At 36.9% G+C, this 19,332-nt stretch overlaps 2 protein-coding genes and 1 long non-coding RNA gene across 3 annotated transcripts; all 3 read left to right on the top strand.

Annotated features, from left to right (window-relative positions):
• The first annotated feature begins 3,833 nt into the window (after positions 1–3,833).
• LOC132152439 (uncharacterized) lies at positions 3,834–4,614 on the top strand. Its single transcript, XR_009436508.1, has 3 exons — positions 3,834–3,980; positions 4,145–4,281; positions 4,503–4,614. It is a non-coding gene; the product is annotated as an uncharacterized LOC132152439 (long non-coding RNA).
• Positions 4,615–5,092: 478 nt separating this feature from the next.
• LOC132152438 (uncharacterized) lies at positions 5,093–9,072 on the top strand. The gene is made up of 6 exons (XM_059561204.1): positions 5,093–5,150; positions 5,328–5,534; positions 5,662–5,807; positions 5,899–6,017; positions 8,474–8,604; positions 8,811–9,072. The coding sequence occupies exons 2-6, from the start codon at positions 5,352–5,354 to the stop codon at positions 8,916–8,918; spliced, it is 687 nt and encodes a 228-aa protein (XP_059417187.1). The 5' UTR covers positions 5,093–5,150; positions 5,328–5,351; the 3' UTR covers positions 8,919–9,072.
• A 993-nt stretch (positions 9,073–10,065) lies between these two features.
• On the top strand, positions 10,066–18,430 carry LOC132152934 (ubiquitin-conjugating enzyme E2 2-like). Its single transcript, XM_059561934.1, has 6 exons — positions 10,066–10,275; positions 16,810–16,934; positions 17,080–17,225; positions 17,436–17,538; positions 17,639–17,775; positions 18,124–18,430. The coding sequence occupies exons 2-6, from the start codon at positions 16,827–16,829 to the stop codon at positions 18,242–18,244; spliced, it is 615 nt and encodes a 204-aa protein (XP_059417917.1). The 5' UTR covers positions 10,066–10,275; positions 16,810–16,826; the 3' UTR covers positions 18,245–18,430.
• Positions 18,431–19,332: the final 902 nt, after the last annotated feature.

The following is a 19,332-nucleotide window of genomic DNA, read 5'->3' as shown; positions in this document are numbered from 1 at the left end:
GGTGCCTTTGCTGCGAGACAGTCAATGTTAGAGAACATGAAGGAAAACGCATGCATCAAACTCACTACGTTTCGTTGTGTATAATCCTGAAGCGTATCCACGGCAGGATTTAATCCAACAAGATAAACATCGGGCCACGCCGCTAGCGAGAACGCGGCGGCTGTGTGAACCGTCATACGCTGGCCATCTTTGCCAGCCTCCGCGCCGTCCCTCAAACTCTGAGGGCTGGATTGTGCAGAGTGTCTGAGGGGGCGCGCGAATGATAGCTCAGTTCAATGACGCTCGAGGTGCCCTTGCTGCGAGACAGTCAAAGTTAGAGTGTGGGGACTGCAGTGAGAGGGTAGATGTGCATTAGCAGTCCAACAGCACTCTCAGTGAAGGGCATAGTCCCTGGCATATTAACATGAAGAAAAGCTTGTGCGTCAAACTCGCTGCGTTTCGTTGTATATAATCCTGAAGCGTATCCACGGCAGGATTTAATCCAACAAGATAAACATCAGGCCAAGCCGCTAGCGAAAACGCGGCGGCTGTGTGAGCCGTAATCCACCATGCGAGTAGCCACATAAATAGCTCGCTGAGGAAGGAGAGGCGCGTTTCTCCTGTCCGCTCGGAGGGAGAGAACCGCGTATGCCGGCCAGAGCCTACTCAGAGTTCGAGGCCGCAGCTCGGACAACATAGTTTGAAGAGCAAAACTGCTGATTAATGCGCTCGAGTGGGGGAGAGCGAGCACATGGAACTCCAGTGCATAACTGTATTCATAGTCAAGCCGCACATATCGCCCCTAACCAACACCTCGTGCGGGGCCTCGGCGACCGCAGAAGCGAAACGGTGGGGGGGACACAAGGCGACTTAAGAAATACACTCCAGAGCGCGGATACTTTTCTTATATGTATATATATATATATTTTACTGTAGCCGTAGGCTATCAAGGAGAGAACCTGTAGAGAGGCTGCAACGAACCTCTCATAAGTGCCTCCTCGTGATAACCCATCATACGGCTCCTACCTTTAGTTGACTCATCGCGTCCGCGGTTGAGGAGTATACTGCTCGTGACGATCGCTGTTGAATGCGAGATAATAAGGCACAGAAGATTCGCTTCGTTACTGAAGGAATGAAATCTGAGTGAAATGGCGCACGGCACCAGGTATATATATGCGTACGCATGCATGGGCGGTGCCACGCGCTATTTGGCCAATAGGATTGGCGGGATGGTATAGGGCTTCAGACATTCGTCACACCGAAGGTGTTCCCATAGTGGTGACGTCACCGCAGCATTGAAGTGACCTATGAAAGGGAACGTAGGCTTCACTACAGAAGCTTATCCAATAGAGCATCACAGTCCCGCCCACAGCCCGAGAGAGCTCTGGTGCCGGAAGTAAATTTCCCATTCATTTTTCCCATTGACTTTCAGAAAAATCCGTATCTAAAGAGTTTGAGCATGTGTGAGGATAACCAGCTACGGCTGAACTCATAAGCATATAACATATCATTTCGAGTGAAAAAAATCTGAGAAAATCCTAAAAAAGTCAAAGGTACAAGACTGTGTACATATTTTCATTTCGAGAGCAGGAACTACTCATCCCATAAACCACCGCGCCTCATTGAATTCAACTGAAGCCACAACCGCGAACGAGCCTTTTGAGCGACTTCCAAATCTGATGATGGCCGCTCGCGCGAACTTTTTCTTCCAGTGAATTTTATTTTATATAGTGAATGTAGTGAATTTACAATCGTGTAAATAAATAGTGTTTTATATAGGTATTGTGTATTGATTTTTATATTTATCATCGTGTATTTTATATATTGTGTGCGTGTGTGGAAGTTGTTAACAATAACGTCAACAACATGGTGCAGTGCTTTGTACCTGACTGCAATCACCGCTCAGTCGTCAACACATGTCGTTGCCATTACACAAATGTTCAGTAAATGCACTAAAAGGTATGCCTAGGCTAAATATTGTTTTGACAGTGGCATTATAAAATGCTTGATATGACTCATACCATATGAAGCCTACAGTAGCCTAGCTAAGTTACCAACCTCCCTGCAAAACTCTCATGGCAGCCAAGGAGATCATGATTGCACTGATAAGTCTACCGTGCAAAAACGCAACACTGGTTTTTATTTTGTTATTTTTTTATTAATGATCTTCAGTCTTCACGGACCTTCCACCAATCAGATGCATCACTGTGGGATTGTGGGATTGTTCAGAATTGTGGGTAATGAAGTACTTAGCCAAGACATCGCGAATAAAAGGCATTTATATCAAAACAAGGTTAGTGCCCCATGATCCTTTTGCATTTATATGAGCATATACTATCGCGTAGTACAGCCGTAGCTGGTTTTAAGTCTACCATGTATGGTTACGTTTTTATGGAAATTGCATTGAGTTTTTACTTCCGGCACCAGCTGTGGGCGGGACTGTGATGCTCTATACATACAGTCGGCATCTAGTCATAGCTGGGGGCGTGGCGAGGTCGGAGTCGGCGTGGGGGAAAACACTGCGAACATCGTGTGTATCTGAATGACAAAAATGCACATATTGAGCACTCATTCCCCGAGACACGTAGAACAATTTTAGTCTCTTTTAACTTTAATATTCATATACACAAGTCCATATCGATATTTGATTCATTTTACAGCCCAAATGTAGATGTATTCATTCAAAAATAGCCAAATTCCGTGACGTTCTGCTTTATACAGCAAGTTCCATTTTTGACTGGATTCCGCGATTCAATCGTTTCGCAAACACAGACGGGGTGAATTTATGAATGAAAGTGTAAGTTCTGACACAAAACTAAGTTGTTACGTGTCCACACGCTTTTTTAAGTGGGTAAACGGGTTTATCTTCGACACTAGGCTAACGTTACATAGTTTTGCGTAAGGTAGAATGATATACATGCCACTTTCTGAAACAACCTTACACATTTTTGATAGCGTTAATAATGAACACAATGTTAACGTAGCCTGCCTGTGATGAATGCCGACTGCACACATTTCCACAACTTCCCTTCATAATCCTCACAACTTATTGCTTCTAGCCATTTTGTCATCCTTTCCGGTTATGTTTATTAGGAAGGATGTAGAACTTCATTTCATAATTTGTTAGTTTATTGGAGGTACAGAAAACGTCACAGCAACTCTTCGGCATGATTGTCCCGTGTATTTCAATTGGCGCCAACGCAATGTTTTCTATGGAATGATATTGCGGACCTTATTCAAAAGGCATTGCAAATTGTATTTGCAATTGCGTTTTCAATTTGTGGACGCATAAAATGTGACATAATCCAAACGCAAATGCAAATCGCGCATTACCGTTTTCATTTTCGATCAAGTGAACGCACAATGTCTGCCAAATTTAAAATGGAAATGCAAAGTCCGTTTGCAATTGTGTTTTCCATATCTTACGAGCTATGAGCCTGTCATATTTAAATAGCAATATTAATTACCACATTTGCCTTTTCACTCTCTCTGCACTGTGCATGTAAACTGACAAAACTCAAATGGAATCGCAATACCTTTTGCATTTGAATTTCCAACGTCTACATGGAAACCTGTCAATCAAGTGACAGGGGTGGGGCCAAGGTATTGCGATCTTTTTGTTTTCTACCAGAATGAAAACAATGATCTGGAGAACTATTCTACACTATCCTTGAAGGCTTATTCTGGCCAGCGGCTGTCTGAGCCAGTGAGAGTACCTGGGACACCAGAAATATTTGATCGGTCATACATACTGGAAAAAATCACTGGTAAAAGCTGGAAGTGACATGAATATTATACCATCATCAATTTATCACCACAACAGTAATGCTGTGAGTTTTTATTTTAGATGGTGTAAAAATTCCAAACTGCGACGAGGTGAATCTACTGGAGTCATCAATTCAAAGAGCTACAGATATAGAGAAAATTTTGCTTAGTCTTCCGGCATCATTTGATAGGTTTCCATTATGGATCTCTTATAACAGCACCCCACAAGATTGCAAGTAAGTCATATCTAGGAGTCTTGGAAAAAAAAAACTCTAATTATATAAATTGTTTCTATTATAAATATACATGTAGTTTAATCTAAATATTGTATTTGAATTATAATGTCATATTTGATATGTAAAACAATATTACATTTTTTATACAAAATGCTTTTTTAAAGCTTTCAGATTGAACAGAAGGAAACATTTTCAGACATGTTTGAGGCTGTCAAAGAGTACAGTCATTTGATTGTCACACCACCCCTGCAACTGGCAAATATGGGAGTAGAGGGACCTCTGCTTGTGTATCTCAGTGAAGGTCCAATTTTTTATATGTTTTGAATGTTAAAAGCCTGTTTAATCAATTGATTATACTGTAAATATTCAAGATAAACAACATCATTAGGAGATATGAAACTAAGTTTCAGTTGCCCTACTACTGGGTATTAAAAACCTAATAAGATTTTTTTTCCTGTTTATATTAAGCAAAATATTTCGGCGTAGACATTCATTCTGATCTAACATTATTCATCTATATAGATAATTTAGGTGTTTACTTGAACAAAAGCAAGGCAGACCGGTATGAGATTAAGGTTTACGACTGTCTTTCTGGAAAAGAGGTCACAAAAAATGTGAATGATCTGTCTAGAATGTAAGTATATCTACAGTTTAAGAGCTTTTCCCCATAAATAAAAGTCATGGGCTATATATATATATATATATATATATATATATATATATATATATATATATATATATATACAGTATTTGATAGATGCTAATAATGCTGGAATAGTATATTTGTGTCTTGGTCTGTGTGATCCTGCCCACTGTTCTAATTTGCCAATAGGGTAAAATTAGGGTATTTGGCAGGAAAATAGGGTATTTACTGCCAATTTTACAAATAGCCAGCAAATAAACTTGATCAAAGACAGCAGATTTAAAAAATCTAACAATAAAACATTGAAAACTGTTTACATTAGCTGATCAACTTAAAGGCTTGCTTATTTGAGATATATATATAGGGTTAGGATTCCAAATTGAATTCATGAGTGAGCAGCTCATTTAAGCTTTTACATATTTGCATGGTTTACTGTATAAATAATTGCTTTTAACCCATTCAGACTCAATGACACCAGAACTGACAATATTGTTGAAGTCAGTAAAACCCCTAAAGAGGCAATTGTGGTAAGTACTAGAGAAGCTTTTGTAAAGATTATCAAACTTTCAAATGGATATAATCATATATATTTCAAAGCTCTAAGGTTTCATAAAGTAATTATACATCCATATATAACTTTGAGTACATAATTTACATTAACAAACAAGCTAATGAAAAAATGAATGAATTAATGCTCCTATCAGGTGCTCTTTGATTCAAGTTCTTCAATGATGGAAGAATGTTATGACACTGCCAGTCAAATGAAGCGCATTGATGCTGTCAAGCAAATCTTTGACAGCTTTTCAAACCGAAGCATGTCATATTATTTTCAACATGTCATCTGCCTTGTGATGTTTAATGACAAAGTGAAAACTGTTCTTAAATTCACTGAAAATTTGGAAACCTTCAAGGTATTTTTGTCCTGATTATTACACCATTACTACAATTAAGGAAATAAACAAAAAAAGTAGTAATGATAAAGGCTGTTTGTGTACTTTTTGAATCGATAATGTATTGCATATCAATTTTTACTTGTAGAAGCAAGTGCATGGTATTGAAGCATCTGGGTACACTAGGTTATATGATGCACTTGTTCGTGGAATCTCAGAGCTTGAAAATATCAAGAAAAGATTTCCAGTTTGCAGATGTCGCATCTTGTGTTTGACAGATGGCAATGATTTCAGGTGTGTGTATTTGTGTATCTATTCCTATACTAATTTAATTGATTAAACCAACTACAATGATTATGAATAATATTTATTGTCTAATGTACAGTTCCATGAGTAATCCAGTCACCATTGCCAGAAAACTGATGGACAGCAATATTGTGGTTGATGCAGTCATTGTTGGCGAAGCAGATAACACTGTTTTACATGGAATCAGCTATGTAACAGGTTTGTGTGTTTTTGAATTAACATTTTTCTCTTCTAATCATTTTGAAGGCACACAATGAACTCAAAATGCTATTGTTTTTTATTTGAATTATTAGCCTATATGATCTTTTTATGGGTCAATTTTATAGATATATTTGGGCACACTATTATCAAACATGTAAGGCAAGTTGTTATTAAGTTTTCCCCATACATTTTAATTAAACATTTTAGTATTTTCTGTAAATAACCATGCAAGTTGTAAAAAAGATTTTTGGTAAACGAAAAGAAAAGAGACTTCCATAACCATAACTGCTTTTGACATCACAGTTCAGACTGTTGCTAGGTAAGGCCTTGAGACATTATTTGTGGTTGGTTTAGCCTAAAAGTGTTTAGCTTATCAGTATGTGTGTTTAAATTCATTTATAGGCATTTATAACTCACATGCTTAGCTAAAAAAAAAAATTGTGTATATATATATATATATATATATATATATATATATATATATATATATATATATATATATATATATATATATATATATATATATATATATAATATATACACATACACATACACATAATGCCAATGAGCAACAATTTCTAATGCAGGGTCCAGTCAAACAACTGCCCTTGAAATAAATGGGAATGCTGACATATTGGCATGAAACTGGTAGAGGATCCAAGGATCCAGACCAGAGTATGAGCAAAGTGGAGTGTTGTGACAGTCCGCTACATTTTCTGCTCTATGGACATGCGCTCCACTTATTATATCCTTCTGGATTTTTGAAAACTACACTGAATGTGTGTTGGAGCAGGGTTGTAACAAACCTCTACAGGGTTCCAGTGTAGTGCCAAAATTTGCACCCTGCTAGATTATGCATCTCCTAATATTGGTAGATTTAGGAGTAGGTGGGGGGGAGGGGTTCGAATTTGGGGTGGGGTTAGGATTAGGCAGTCAGGTAGCGACTTCAATGGGGGGGGGTTGCATAATCTGGCATCAGTGCACTGCAGAATGATGAAGTCATCCACCACAGGTATATCTCCGAAGGTTTGTAAGGCCAAGGAAAATTTATTGATTTAGCGTCTATACCTGTTCATTTGTCATTAACTAACTTCAAGATTTGTCCTAGAACTGTATATTTCTATCATATGGACATTATTTTGACATAGTTACCACTGATAAATAACTTGTAATGTTGAAACATTTATTTTCTATGAAGCTGCTTTACAACAATGTGTATCGTGAAAAGTGCTATACAAATAAATATGGATTAAATTTGTCTGGCCATTATAAACATAAGTCAGATTTATATTGATATCTAGATGTTTGTTGCATGCTTGACATACTAGAGATGTGACCTGAGATCCACATTCTGAGACGATCTCTGGAAACCCCCTGAAATTGAATAGGTTAAATGGGGTTCATGCCTTTTCTTTAGCTGTAGAGAGACATTTTAGAGGCTCGAGATGGCAAGACTTTGAGAATTGATCTATGATGATGAGGACTGTCCAGGGACTACAGACAGTGTGGATCTGTTAATTGTCCTAGCAGAACTACAGGGGGCTTTCTTGGGATCTTAGATTGGACACAGACTTAGCATGACTTGATGTATGTATCAAGACTTTGTTACGAGAATGCTAATTGGAGTTGAACATCAACAAAACAAATCCAAACATTAAGGAATTGTAGTTAGGGTGATGCAGAGGTTGATAACACTATGAGACAGTCCAACAGCAAACAAATCCAAAACAGTAATCCAAATCCAGAACAGGATAGGTAAATCGTTAGCATAAAACAATCTAATAATCATGAAAAAAATGCTCGATGAGGAAGTAGAATTCGTAATACTTCACTATGAAGTAGCGCACTAGCATGGCTTAAACAAAAAAAAAAAAACGTAAGATTGGTGGATGTTAGTAGTATTAGTATTCTGGTGATGGGGTAGTCGTGGCCTAATGGTTAGAGAGTCAGATTGTGGGTTTGAATCTCTAGTCTGGCAGGAATTGTGAGTGGGGGGAGTGTATAACCAGCACTCTCTTCCACCCTCAGTAACACGACTGAGGTGAGACCCTTGAGCAAGGCACCGAACCCCCAACTGCTCTCCGGGAGCTGCAGCACATGGCTCTCCACTGCTCTGGGTGTGTGTTCACGGCGTGTGTGACAGTGTTCACTACTGTGTTTGTGCACTTGGATGGGTTAAATGCAGGGCACAAATTCTGAGTATGGGTCACCATACTTGGCCACACTTCACTTTCACTTTCATGATTCCCTATGGCTGGGAGAATGAATCCTGGGCTGAGATCTTACACTTTGGGCACTATAGCTTCCTTGCACTAGACAGACCTGAGTTTAAACTGCTGTAGTTAAAAACTTAAAAGAGTTTGCACTTGTTGATGAAATCCATTTAACTGATTAAATTATTTCAACACTGAAAGAAGTTGACAGATCACTGTGGCTTATTCTGTTGATTTTAGGTGGCTATTGCTTTAAGCCTGAGAATGCAAAAGTTGCCCTTAGGCTATTTGAAACTGAAACTGAAACTGTCTTGTCAATGGAACTGAGGGCAGAGAGAACAAGGGTACCTGTGTCTTCCATAAAAACAGAGGTATGAAGTAAAAGATACACATAAGATGTTACCTACTTCTTACCTAAGTTTCTCTATTAAATTTAGACTGTAAATTTAATCAGAATACTTGTACATTTGATAAAGAACTAAGGATTTATGCAAATAACTGCAGTTATTGTGAAAAATATATATAACCATTTAGATTACTAAAATTAAGATTGTCTTCTTTCATTTGTTTTCAATAGGAAGACTTGACCAAATTTTTTGCCACCCATGGCTACGATGAAAGACCAGAGATTAAGCTTCCTGTTCAAATCACAGAGAAAGTGGCCAGGACAGAGAAGTATTATTGAGTGTCCACAAATTCAGACTACTAGGCATTTACTCTGTTTAATGTGTAAATACTATTCATTTATAGCTAAGCATTTAAAAAAGTCACAGGGTTCTTTTAAGATCTAAAATGGTATTTGGACCCAGAAACTAAGTTGCGTGTTGTCAGACTTGACAAATGGCCATGATCACAGTCTTGTTGATATAGAGACATATTGCTTATCTTTGGTATCTTTTTAGGCATCTTGAGTAAAACAGCCCCATATTTTATGAATAAAAAATACCTGAACCAAAAGCGATGCGACCTGTTTTCAAAAAGTTTAGATGTTTATTGAGCAAACCTCTCTATCATTACCTCAGGCCACATTGCTCATGGTTGAGCCTTGTGATCATATAAAGCAATAACCACCAAAAAGCCATGGTTTACAGTAAATTTAGAACAGCTAAGTGTCGTTGTTAGGCATGACACGGATCAACAACAACAACAACAAAAAAAGAGTTATCAGGTATGTGAAAAAACCACACAAAAAAAAGCAGTCCGAACACTATTTTTTCCCCCAAGATTTTCCCCTTCATCTGTGGTCCCCTCTCTCAAAATCACATTCTGGGGAATGCCCTTTAGAATGATTTATGAATTATGAGTTTCTATGGCAATATCAACATCAAAGGCATGTAAATGAATCTGAGGCAGTCAGGTGGTACAGCTTTCAGAACATTGCCAACTTTCAAGTTATAACTATGAGTTTTATGAGGATGTGAACACATTGACATTGATAGTATTTCCATAGAAATACATAATTTCAAATCCGATGACTTGAAATAGTTCCAAGTCACATGTTGTCATCTTGAAATTATGGTAATTACGACATGGCATGAACACAGCTTAATTTATAATAGCTTCCAATATGGCTTAACCAATCATAATGTAGGAATCTATAGCGGTGGGTTTTTTTTTCTTTCCTGTAATGGTCCAGATTTACACTTCCCCCGCCAAAATTTTCACTGCCCTCCACAAAAGTAAATAATAATGTAATCTGATACTTGAAGATTGTTATCATTTAGAAAACACTTATATGGTTCTTTTTTCTAAATAAATTCTAAATATGAATTAGGGAAGTAATAACTTTAAAGATGCTTTTAATTCATGAATTCCCAAAGGTATAGAAAAGCTTTAAAAGTTATAGGGGATACCATGTAATTATTTTTATTCTACATACTAATATACAAATAATGTCCTTATTAGTGTCCTAGAAAAGAAGATACAGGAATCGAAGTCAGGCCGCTTCATGGAGAAAGATAAACGGATCTAAGAAGAGCTGAAGAGTCTTCACTGTGATCCCCATCCATATTGTTCAGTGTATCCCTCAGAAACCGACCTCAGTAAGTATATTTAACTCTGCTTTTATGTGGTGGTCAAAATAAGTCAGTTCGAGGGGGCGCTATTCCTTGTGTAGGATGTAAGACGTGTTTCCCCGCTGCTCTGTGAGAAAGTGCTATATTTATTCATTTTCTCGCACAGTTTTGTACATTTACTTTGGACAAGTTATAAAACTAGTTTATTATCATTATTTAGTCCACGTATATAGACTGTAAGTCACTAATATGTCGTCGTCTCGAGCGAAAACGGACGCGGGTAAGAGTGGCCGCAGCAAAACTGCACAGTCATCGGATGATACTGATGTGGCCTCCGCGAATACAAGTTCTGCTGACAGTTCATCTGCAAATATAACTCTCATTCAGGGCATGCTGGAGTCGGTCAAAAATGACATATGCAAGAAAATCGATTCCCTGTCAACCGATTTGCGTTCGGAGATCGCCACAGTTAGACAGGAGGTCAAAGACTGGCTTGGGCCTATGCAGCAGAAAGTGGATTCTAATGCTGACACTATCAGAGAACTGGAACGCTCAACATCCGACCACAGTGATCGCATAACCGAACTAGAATCCGCAATCTCCACGCTCCAAAAACAAGTGGGACATCTGGACGCTAAATGTGAAGACTTGGAAGGAAGATCCAGACGAAATAACATTCGCCTTGTCGGACTACCTGAGGGAGCTGAGGGTACACATCCAACAGAGTTTGTTGCTCATCTTCTGCAGAGCTTACTACATCTCCAGGAAAAGCCTCTACTTGATCGGGCACATCGCACACTTCGTGAGAGGCCAAGAAAAGGGGAACCCCCCCGTCCCATTGTCATAAGAGTTCACTACTTTCAAGCCCGCGATGAGATCCTACGACGCGCTGCGCAACTGTCTCCTCTGACTCATGATGGGAATAAACTGTCTATTTTCGCGGACTACACAACGGCAGTTGTCAGGAAAAGGGCTGCCTTCAGGGACACGAAACGTCTTCTACACTCATGCCCCGGGGTTAAATTTGGCCTTCTGTTTCCTGCTGTGCTGCGGATCACTCTTCCCAATGGAGCTGTACACAAGTTTGAGGACCCCGTCGCCGCATCGGATTTCATTAAAAAAACTGTCTTGCCCGCAAACGCTTGAGGTAAACAGTGAATATGGCTTTGACACTCGGTAAATATAAACGGACAGAATATGAATAATGCAATCATCATGCTAGATAACTTGTCTTCTCCGTGGGTTATTTCTAATATTATAGCTATGTTAGTTTAAGATAAGTTCGCACACGTCTATGGGTTAACGGCACTGTGGACGGAGTCTAATCACGTGTTTATATCGCACTGTGTTCCATTTTTTTTTTTTCTTAATTACTTAGTCGTTTTCTCCGAGGCAGCATAAAGTGAATTGTAGTTGTGTTAAAAGGGGAATGCATGCGTCTCATTTGGGGAGATGCTTCTGCTGGGATGGGTTGGGCTGGTTAAGGTGTTTCTTTACTGTTCGCTTTTGCAAGTTGTTGTATTTTTTTTTTTTTTTTTTTTTTTTTTTTTTTTTTTTTTTTTTTTTTTTTTTTTTTTTTTTTCTTGGTCTCCGTATCAGTATCGGTCAATCACATTGGAAAGGTTGATTTCGCTGACTTACAATTTGATAAATTTTGACTATGACGCAGCCTAGAGCGACTCATCTGCCAGGCGGGAGGAGTTTCACTTTCGTTAGCTGGAACTGTAAAGGAGTGAACGCACCAATTAAACGTAGCAAGATATTACAACACCTCCAACATTTAGGAGCCCACATTGTATACCTTCAAGAAACACATCTTAGAATTCACGACCACCTATTGTTGAGAAGAAGATGGGTCGGTCAAGTATTCCACTCTAAATTTCAGGGTAAAGCCAGGGGTGTGGCAATCCTGATACACAGGTCTGTTCCCTTTGTATGTTCGGAGGTTATAGCAGATTCTAATGGGAGATTTGTTATTGTTTCAGGTAAAATCAGTAATTTTCCAGTTATTCTCGCCAATGTTTATGCGCCCAACTGGGACAATGATAATTTTTTTAGACATTTATTCTCTGTGCTGCCTGATACATCTTCACATCATCTTATTCTGGGAGGTGATTTTAACTGCTGGATTAATCCTAAACTTGATCGCTCCTCTGTTAGACATAATACACCTTCAAAGTCTGCACAGGTAATTAAGTCTTTTATGGAAGAGTTCAATGTTTCAGATCCTTGGCGGTTTTTCAACCCATCAGGGAAAGAATACTCATTCTTTTCTCATGTGCATCATACTTTCACTCGGATTGACTTTTTTCTGATAGATAATAGGTTGATTTCACTTGTTGAATCATGCTCATATAGTGCTATAGTTATTTCAGACCATGCGCCAATTAGTTTGAAGGTTTGTATTAAGGAGCTTGATGGTACACGCCCACCTTGGCGTCTAAACACCCGTATGCTGTCAGATGAACATTTTGTGGAATTTGTGTCTAATCAAATAGATGTCTTTATATCTACAAACAAGACTTCAGATGTTTCACCATCCCTTTTTTGGGAAACTATGAAGGCTTACTTAAGGGGCCAAATCATTTCATATACTGCATACAAGGAAAAAATGAGGAAACGGAAATTATCCGAGATTGTTCAGAAAATTGCCCAAATAGATAGTAAATACGCAGTCTCTACACTTCCAGATATATACAAGGAGCGTCTTGCTCTACAGGCAGAGTTTGACATACTTTCATCAAGTCATGCAGAGAATTTAATGTTTAGATCCAGATACAAGTATTATGAAGAGGGTGACAAGGCAAGTAAACTACTGGCCCATCAGTTACGACAAGACTCATCCTCTCATCACATTGCTCAGATTCAAACCCTCTCAGGGGTAACAACAAACCCTCAGCTAATTAATGATTATTTCAAAGAATATTTTATTTCCTTGTATGCATCTGAACAAATTGATGACCCCCGGGCTTTTGATGCCTTTTTTAGTGAACTGAATTTACCCACTGTTGATTCTGCGGCTCAGTTAGAAGAACCTATCACTATAGAAGAGCTTACTCGGGCTGTTACTTCTATGCAGTCTGGTAAATGCCCTGGGCCAGATGGGTACCCAGTTGAGTTTTATAAAACATTTTTTGATAAGTTGGCGCCCATTTTAATTGAAATGTATTTTGATTCATTTGTTTCGCTCAAGCTTCCCCAAACACTTAATCAGGCCTCTATTTCTCTAATTTTAAAGAAAAATAAAGATCCCTTGCATTGCACTTCCTATCGCCCGATCAGCCTCCTTAATGTTGACTTTAAACTCTTGTCTAAGTTGCTGGCTTTACGGCTAGAATCCGTGTTACCAACCATAATTTCTCCAGACCAGACTGGGTTTATTAAAAACAGGCATTCTTTTTTTAATATTAGAAAACTGTTTAACATTATATATAATCCCTCTTCTTCTGCTGTCCCAGAGGCAGTAATTTCACTAGATGCAGAGAAGGCCTTTGACCGGGTGGAGTGGAAATATCTCTTTTACACACTAGAGAAATTTGGTTTTGGTGATAAATTTATTTCTTGGGTGAGGTTATTATATTCTGCCCCCCAAGCGTCTGTCAGAACCAACAATACCCGTTCTGACTATTTTTCCCTCCACCGGTCCACTCGTCAGGGATGTCCCTTGAGTCCACTCCTCTTCGCCATCGCTATCGAACCCCTTGCTATTGCACTGAGGTTTGATTCATCTATAAAAGGCATAAAAAGAATGGGTTCAGAGCAAAAAGTGTCTTTGTATGCGGATGATCTCCTCCTTTATATTTCTGATATAGCTAGATCGATACCGGCAGCTCTTAATATTTTGAAATCATTCGGAATAATTTCTGGTTACAAATTAAATCTGAGCAAGAGCGAAATTTTTCCACTGAATTCTGCAGCTAGGGACTATCCTTTATATAATTTTCCATTTATGATTGCACACCATAGATTTACTTATCTTGGAGTCTGCATCACGGATAAATTCAAAGATCTTTTTAAATTTAACTTTGCTAATTTGTTACTCCAGATGGAGAAAGATTTTGAGCGCTGGTCTTTGCTCCCCCTTTCCTTGGTTGGAAGAATTAATTCAGTTAAAATGAATATTCTTCCTAAATTCTCCTATTATTTTCAGTGTATACCTATTTTCCTGCCTCAACACTTTTTTCGTAAAATTGATTCCTTAATCCTAGGATTTATCTGGAATAAAAAGATACCCAAAATTCGTAAGACATTCCTTCAGAGACCCAAAATACTTGGGGGTATGGCTCTGCCTAATTTACAATTTTATTATTGGGCTTCAAATCTCAGAGTCATGCAATACTGGTTAAATCAGGATCAATCTCAAGACTCATCTGGATGGTTTAATATGGAGGCTACTTCATGCATGCCCACTTCACTGACAGCCTTATTACATGCCCCCATTAAATGCTCTTCATCTCCCTATACTAAAAATGTCATTGTTAAAACTACGCTGAGAATCTGGAGACAATTCAGGCACCACTTTGGATTACAAACCTATTCCATCTTTGCACCTGTAGCAGCAAATTTTGTTTTCCCACCATCACTGATGGATAGTTCTTTTTCACAATGGTCAGCACTGGGCATTATAACATTTAACGATCTATATATAGATAATGTCTTTGCATCTTTCCAGCAACTAACAGAAAAATTTACACTGCCCAAATATCAATTTTTTAGGTATTTGCAGGTTCGTAGCTTCGTTCGAGACATGCACCCTCAATTTCCTAATCTCCCTAGAGCCACTCCTATTGATTTTTTTTTCAAGCCCACCCATATTATGAAGGGTATGATCTCATATCTTTATAATGCAATTTGCACTTTGCGTGAATGCCCACTTACAACCATTAAATCTCAGTGGGAGGAGGACATAGGAGAAAACATTTCAGAAGAACAGTGGGAAAAGATTCTACGGCGTGTACACTCTTCATCTTTTTGTGCCAGACATGCTCTGATTCAGTTTAAAATTCTTCACCGTACCCACTGGACCAAAGTTAGACTTTCAAAAATATATCCTGAAGTGGATCCCACATGTGACCGTTGTCACCAGGCCCACGCAACTACTGCACACATGTTTTGGTCCTGTCCCTCCCTACAAAATTATTGGTCCCAAATTTTTAAAACACTATCTGAAGTTCTTACAAATCATATTGAACCTCTGGCTTTCACTGCTTTATTTGGTACTCTTTCCCCTTCTCTTAATATACCCAAATATAAGTCTGACTTTGTAGCCTTTGTGACACTGCTGGCAAGGCGTTTAATTTTATTAAACTGGAAATCGTCTAAACCTCCTACTCATTCTTTATGGATTAAAGATATTTTCCATTTTATTAAACTAGAAAAAATCAGACACACAATGAAGGGATCCTCTGATAATTTCAATAGAATTTGGGGACCTTTCCTTGGATATGTAGGAAAATGAAAGGCCTTCATTCATCTGTATATACATCTCCTCTGGTAGTAATTATTTTCCTCCCCCGATATATAGACTGGTACCCTATTTTAGGGATATGTCGGCTGTGCTCAATATGTTTAGCACCTCTTTGTACCTGGGGTTTTGTTTTGTAAATAATTATTCTTTTATTATTATTATTATTATTATTATTATTATTATTATTATTTTATTCATTTATTTATAGTTATGGATGACCAAGCTTTATAGGTGTTTTTTTTTTTTTTTTTTTTTTTTTTTTTTTTTTTTTTTTTTTTTTTTTTTTTTTTTTTTTTTTTTTTTTTTTTTTTTTTTTTTTTTTTTTTTTTTAGTTATTATTTGCTTGTCTTACTATCTTCTTGTTATCATTTGTATCATTTGTTGTGTGGATCCTTTTATTAACAATATGTATGTGTATGTGTGTATATGTATATACATACATGTATGTATGAAGGTTATATAAGTATATGTATATGTTTTGTAATTGTATGTTATATTTTGTTTATATGGAAAATTTAAATAAAGTGAGGAAAAAAAAAAAAAAAAAATAAGTCAGTTCATGCTATTTTTCCTCCTGTTAGATTTTCATGCATGAAATGTACCAATAGTTCCCAACATCAGTAATTTTGAATAATTTGATCAATAATTAAATAATAATGAACAATATCAGTAATTTATGACATGTGGGGGGCATACACCAAACTTGGTTGCTTCCATGTTTTTACAAAACAGTCCTAATGATTCTGATATTTGACTCTTGAAAATGAAACATGGTTAGTCTACTATATGTACTATATTACAATATCTGTTTGTGGGTAGAAGCGTCTTTGATGTATATTGCCCACAGATATATATATATATATATATATATATATATATATATATATATATATATATATATATATATATATATTAAAAAAAGGCCACAATCCTCAAAAACCTGGCAATGCATTAATTGGTTTGCATATCTGCTACTTCATCAGATAGCGTCAGCTGCTTACTCTAATTAAATGAGGTAGTCAAAATTGCACATTTAAGTGTGTACAATAAAGTATACAATAAAGTTGTCATTATGCATTTAAAATATATTTCAGCTTTTTGGAGGATTGTCATGAAAGGGCCTCCAGAAACCCCCTATGAGAATGGAACCTTTGAGCTGTATTGTCAGTTTGGCCACGATTATCCAGTAAAGCCGCCTGCTATACGGTTCTATACTCCTGTATCCTTGAGCCTTAGTAGTGTCAAAGTAATTTTCATAAACTGGTTTCTGTTTTTCCATTGATACATTAAGAGTAAAGCATAGAACACCTTAGAAAAAAGAATTTCTCTAGCATTTCGTACTAAAATCCTTAACTGCAGTACAGATTTACCATTGCAACATCAACAGTGTGGGAAGGATTTGTCACAACATATTTGATCGAAACTACTCAGCTGATGTTACTATGAGAGAGATCTTGGATGCTGTATATGGACTTCTGATACTCCCAGAGGCTGACGATCCACTAGACAGGTAGCCTCTATTCTTCATCTGGTGTTTTTTCATTACCACTTTAAAACTCTAAAAGTATTTTATTATTAAATGGACATAAAAAATCTGATATAATCAGAACATACCACAGACAGAGACTAAAGTCCATTTAAGTTGTAAAATGCTTTACATTATTAATTTAGCCTTGATCTGATTCTTTACATGTATTTTTGTCCACTATTGTATCGTTAGCATATTAGCAGAGGAATTCCTGACTAGCAAAGAAATCTATGAGCAAACAGCTAAAGATGACACTGCAATAAATGCACATCAGTCCTTGGAATCCATTGAAAGGGTAAAATCTTTTTAAATGAAATTGTTCATTTCTATATGTGTATTTTTAAACAACATTACAACTTTATGTATGTATTTTTGCATTTCAATCTGTTTTTCAGCAATATATAGGTGAGAGCGATGTTGAAGTGCCTCCTCATCTGGTGTGTCCTTTGTCAGGGAAGGTGTTCATTGATCCAGTCAAGGCCAAAGGTGGATATGTGTATGAGCGAAGAGCCATTGAGGAACATCTTAAGATGTAAGTTTTAGTGGATTATTCTCTGAAAAAGTTGAGATTTATTCATAAGAGTGGTTTAGAATTTGTTTGTGTTAGTGCATTGAGAGTAACCAAGTTACAGGTAGATGCCAGGCAGAGAGTGATGGTGAACATGAGTAATGGTTACTAGACAGAGGCCCACAAACAAGCTATTTTCATAACCCATGAAATTATCATAGCAAAATTATATGGTAATAAAATGCAATTAGAAAGGAAGTTGTCTTGCATGCTCATATAGGAGGGATCTGAGCTGGTCTTTTATATTGAGAAGGTTTATATAGCAGGAAGATAACATATATATATATATATATTTTTTTTTTATTGTTGCAGGAACAATAATGATCCAGTAACAGGGAAGGCACTTAGTTGTACAGATCTTACTCAAGATAAGAACATGAAAAAATCTGTTGTGGAGTATCGTACATCCCAGATAGAGGAAACAGATGGCTAAATGAATACTGTTTTGGCAGTGATTCAGCTGCAAAATAATAATCACACAATCCTCTTTATCTATCAGATTCATCCTTCATTCTCTTTTGATTGTGGAAATTACAAAATTCCACTGTATATTTGATGTGATAATTTAGAACTGATACATTTTAAAGGTATACAAGAGAGGTTATTATGGACGCTTGTATTATGGTCTTCCATAGTTTGTTGCATATTGAAATATAAATATAATCCATTTTCAATTCTCTTTAAGAAAATTACCTTAAAGAAATTGTCAACTGTAAGAACATTTAAAGAGATATTCAAATTTACATTTAATGTTATAAATTTGTTTTACATTTAAAAAACATTACTCGTATATTATTATTAGCCTAATCATATATCTGCACATACAATTAAATTAACTGGTATGTATGAGGGGGAAGAGTTGCTGTTATATTTTACCAGTGTTATTTGGGTTTAAAGTATATTAAATATTAATTTTCCATATCAACCTGCTTGTCTTGCTGTGTGTTTTTTTACAGTATCACACAATACATGACAAACACGAAAATATCTCAGATATGTTGTATGTAAACATTATGTGTACGTGTTCTAGCTTAATTGAATCTGGCTCAGTTTATACTCAATCTTACTAATATTTTACATATAAAAAAATATTTTTGACAGGTCAGAAATCCATGAGGCAAAATTATCTCTAATAATTGACTGATTTATTTCAAATACACACATAGTTTGTGGTTCACAGTACCTCTCCAGTGTGTCTGTTTTGAAGGCATATCTTAAGTGAATTTATATAAAGACTACATACAACTTATTTAACAACATTTTATTGCAGATCATAACATAACAGTTCAGTTTTCATAAAGTTAACCTATAATTGGTTTAAAGCATTTGTAAACAGGATGGAGCCGCCTCTCATCTCATTAATAATGTGATCAAAGTCTTCAACAATCAATGCATCAGAGGTTGCTGCTCAGCCTGAAATCCTTGAACAACTTCCAGATGTAAGTGGTTGAATTTCACCATCAATGCAACAACAAAATACACTAACAATCAGTATTCCAATTCATCCTTGTTTATGTCACA

The sequence above is a fragment of the Carassius carassius genome, chromosome 11, assembly GCF_963082965.1.
Source record: "Carassius carassius chromosome 11, fCarCar2.1, whole genome shotgun sequence".
Classification (NCBI taxonomy): Eukaryota; Metazoa; Chordata; class Actinopteri; order Cypriniformes; family Cyprinidae; genus Carassius; species Carassius carassius.
The sequence above is the reverse complement of the archived record's forward strand: the minus strand, read 5'-3'. Positions and strand labels throughout refer to the sequence as shown.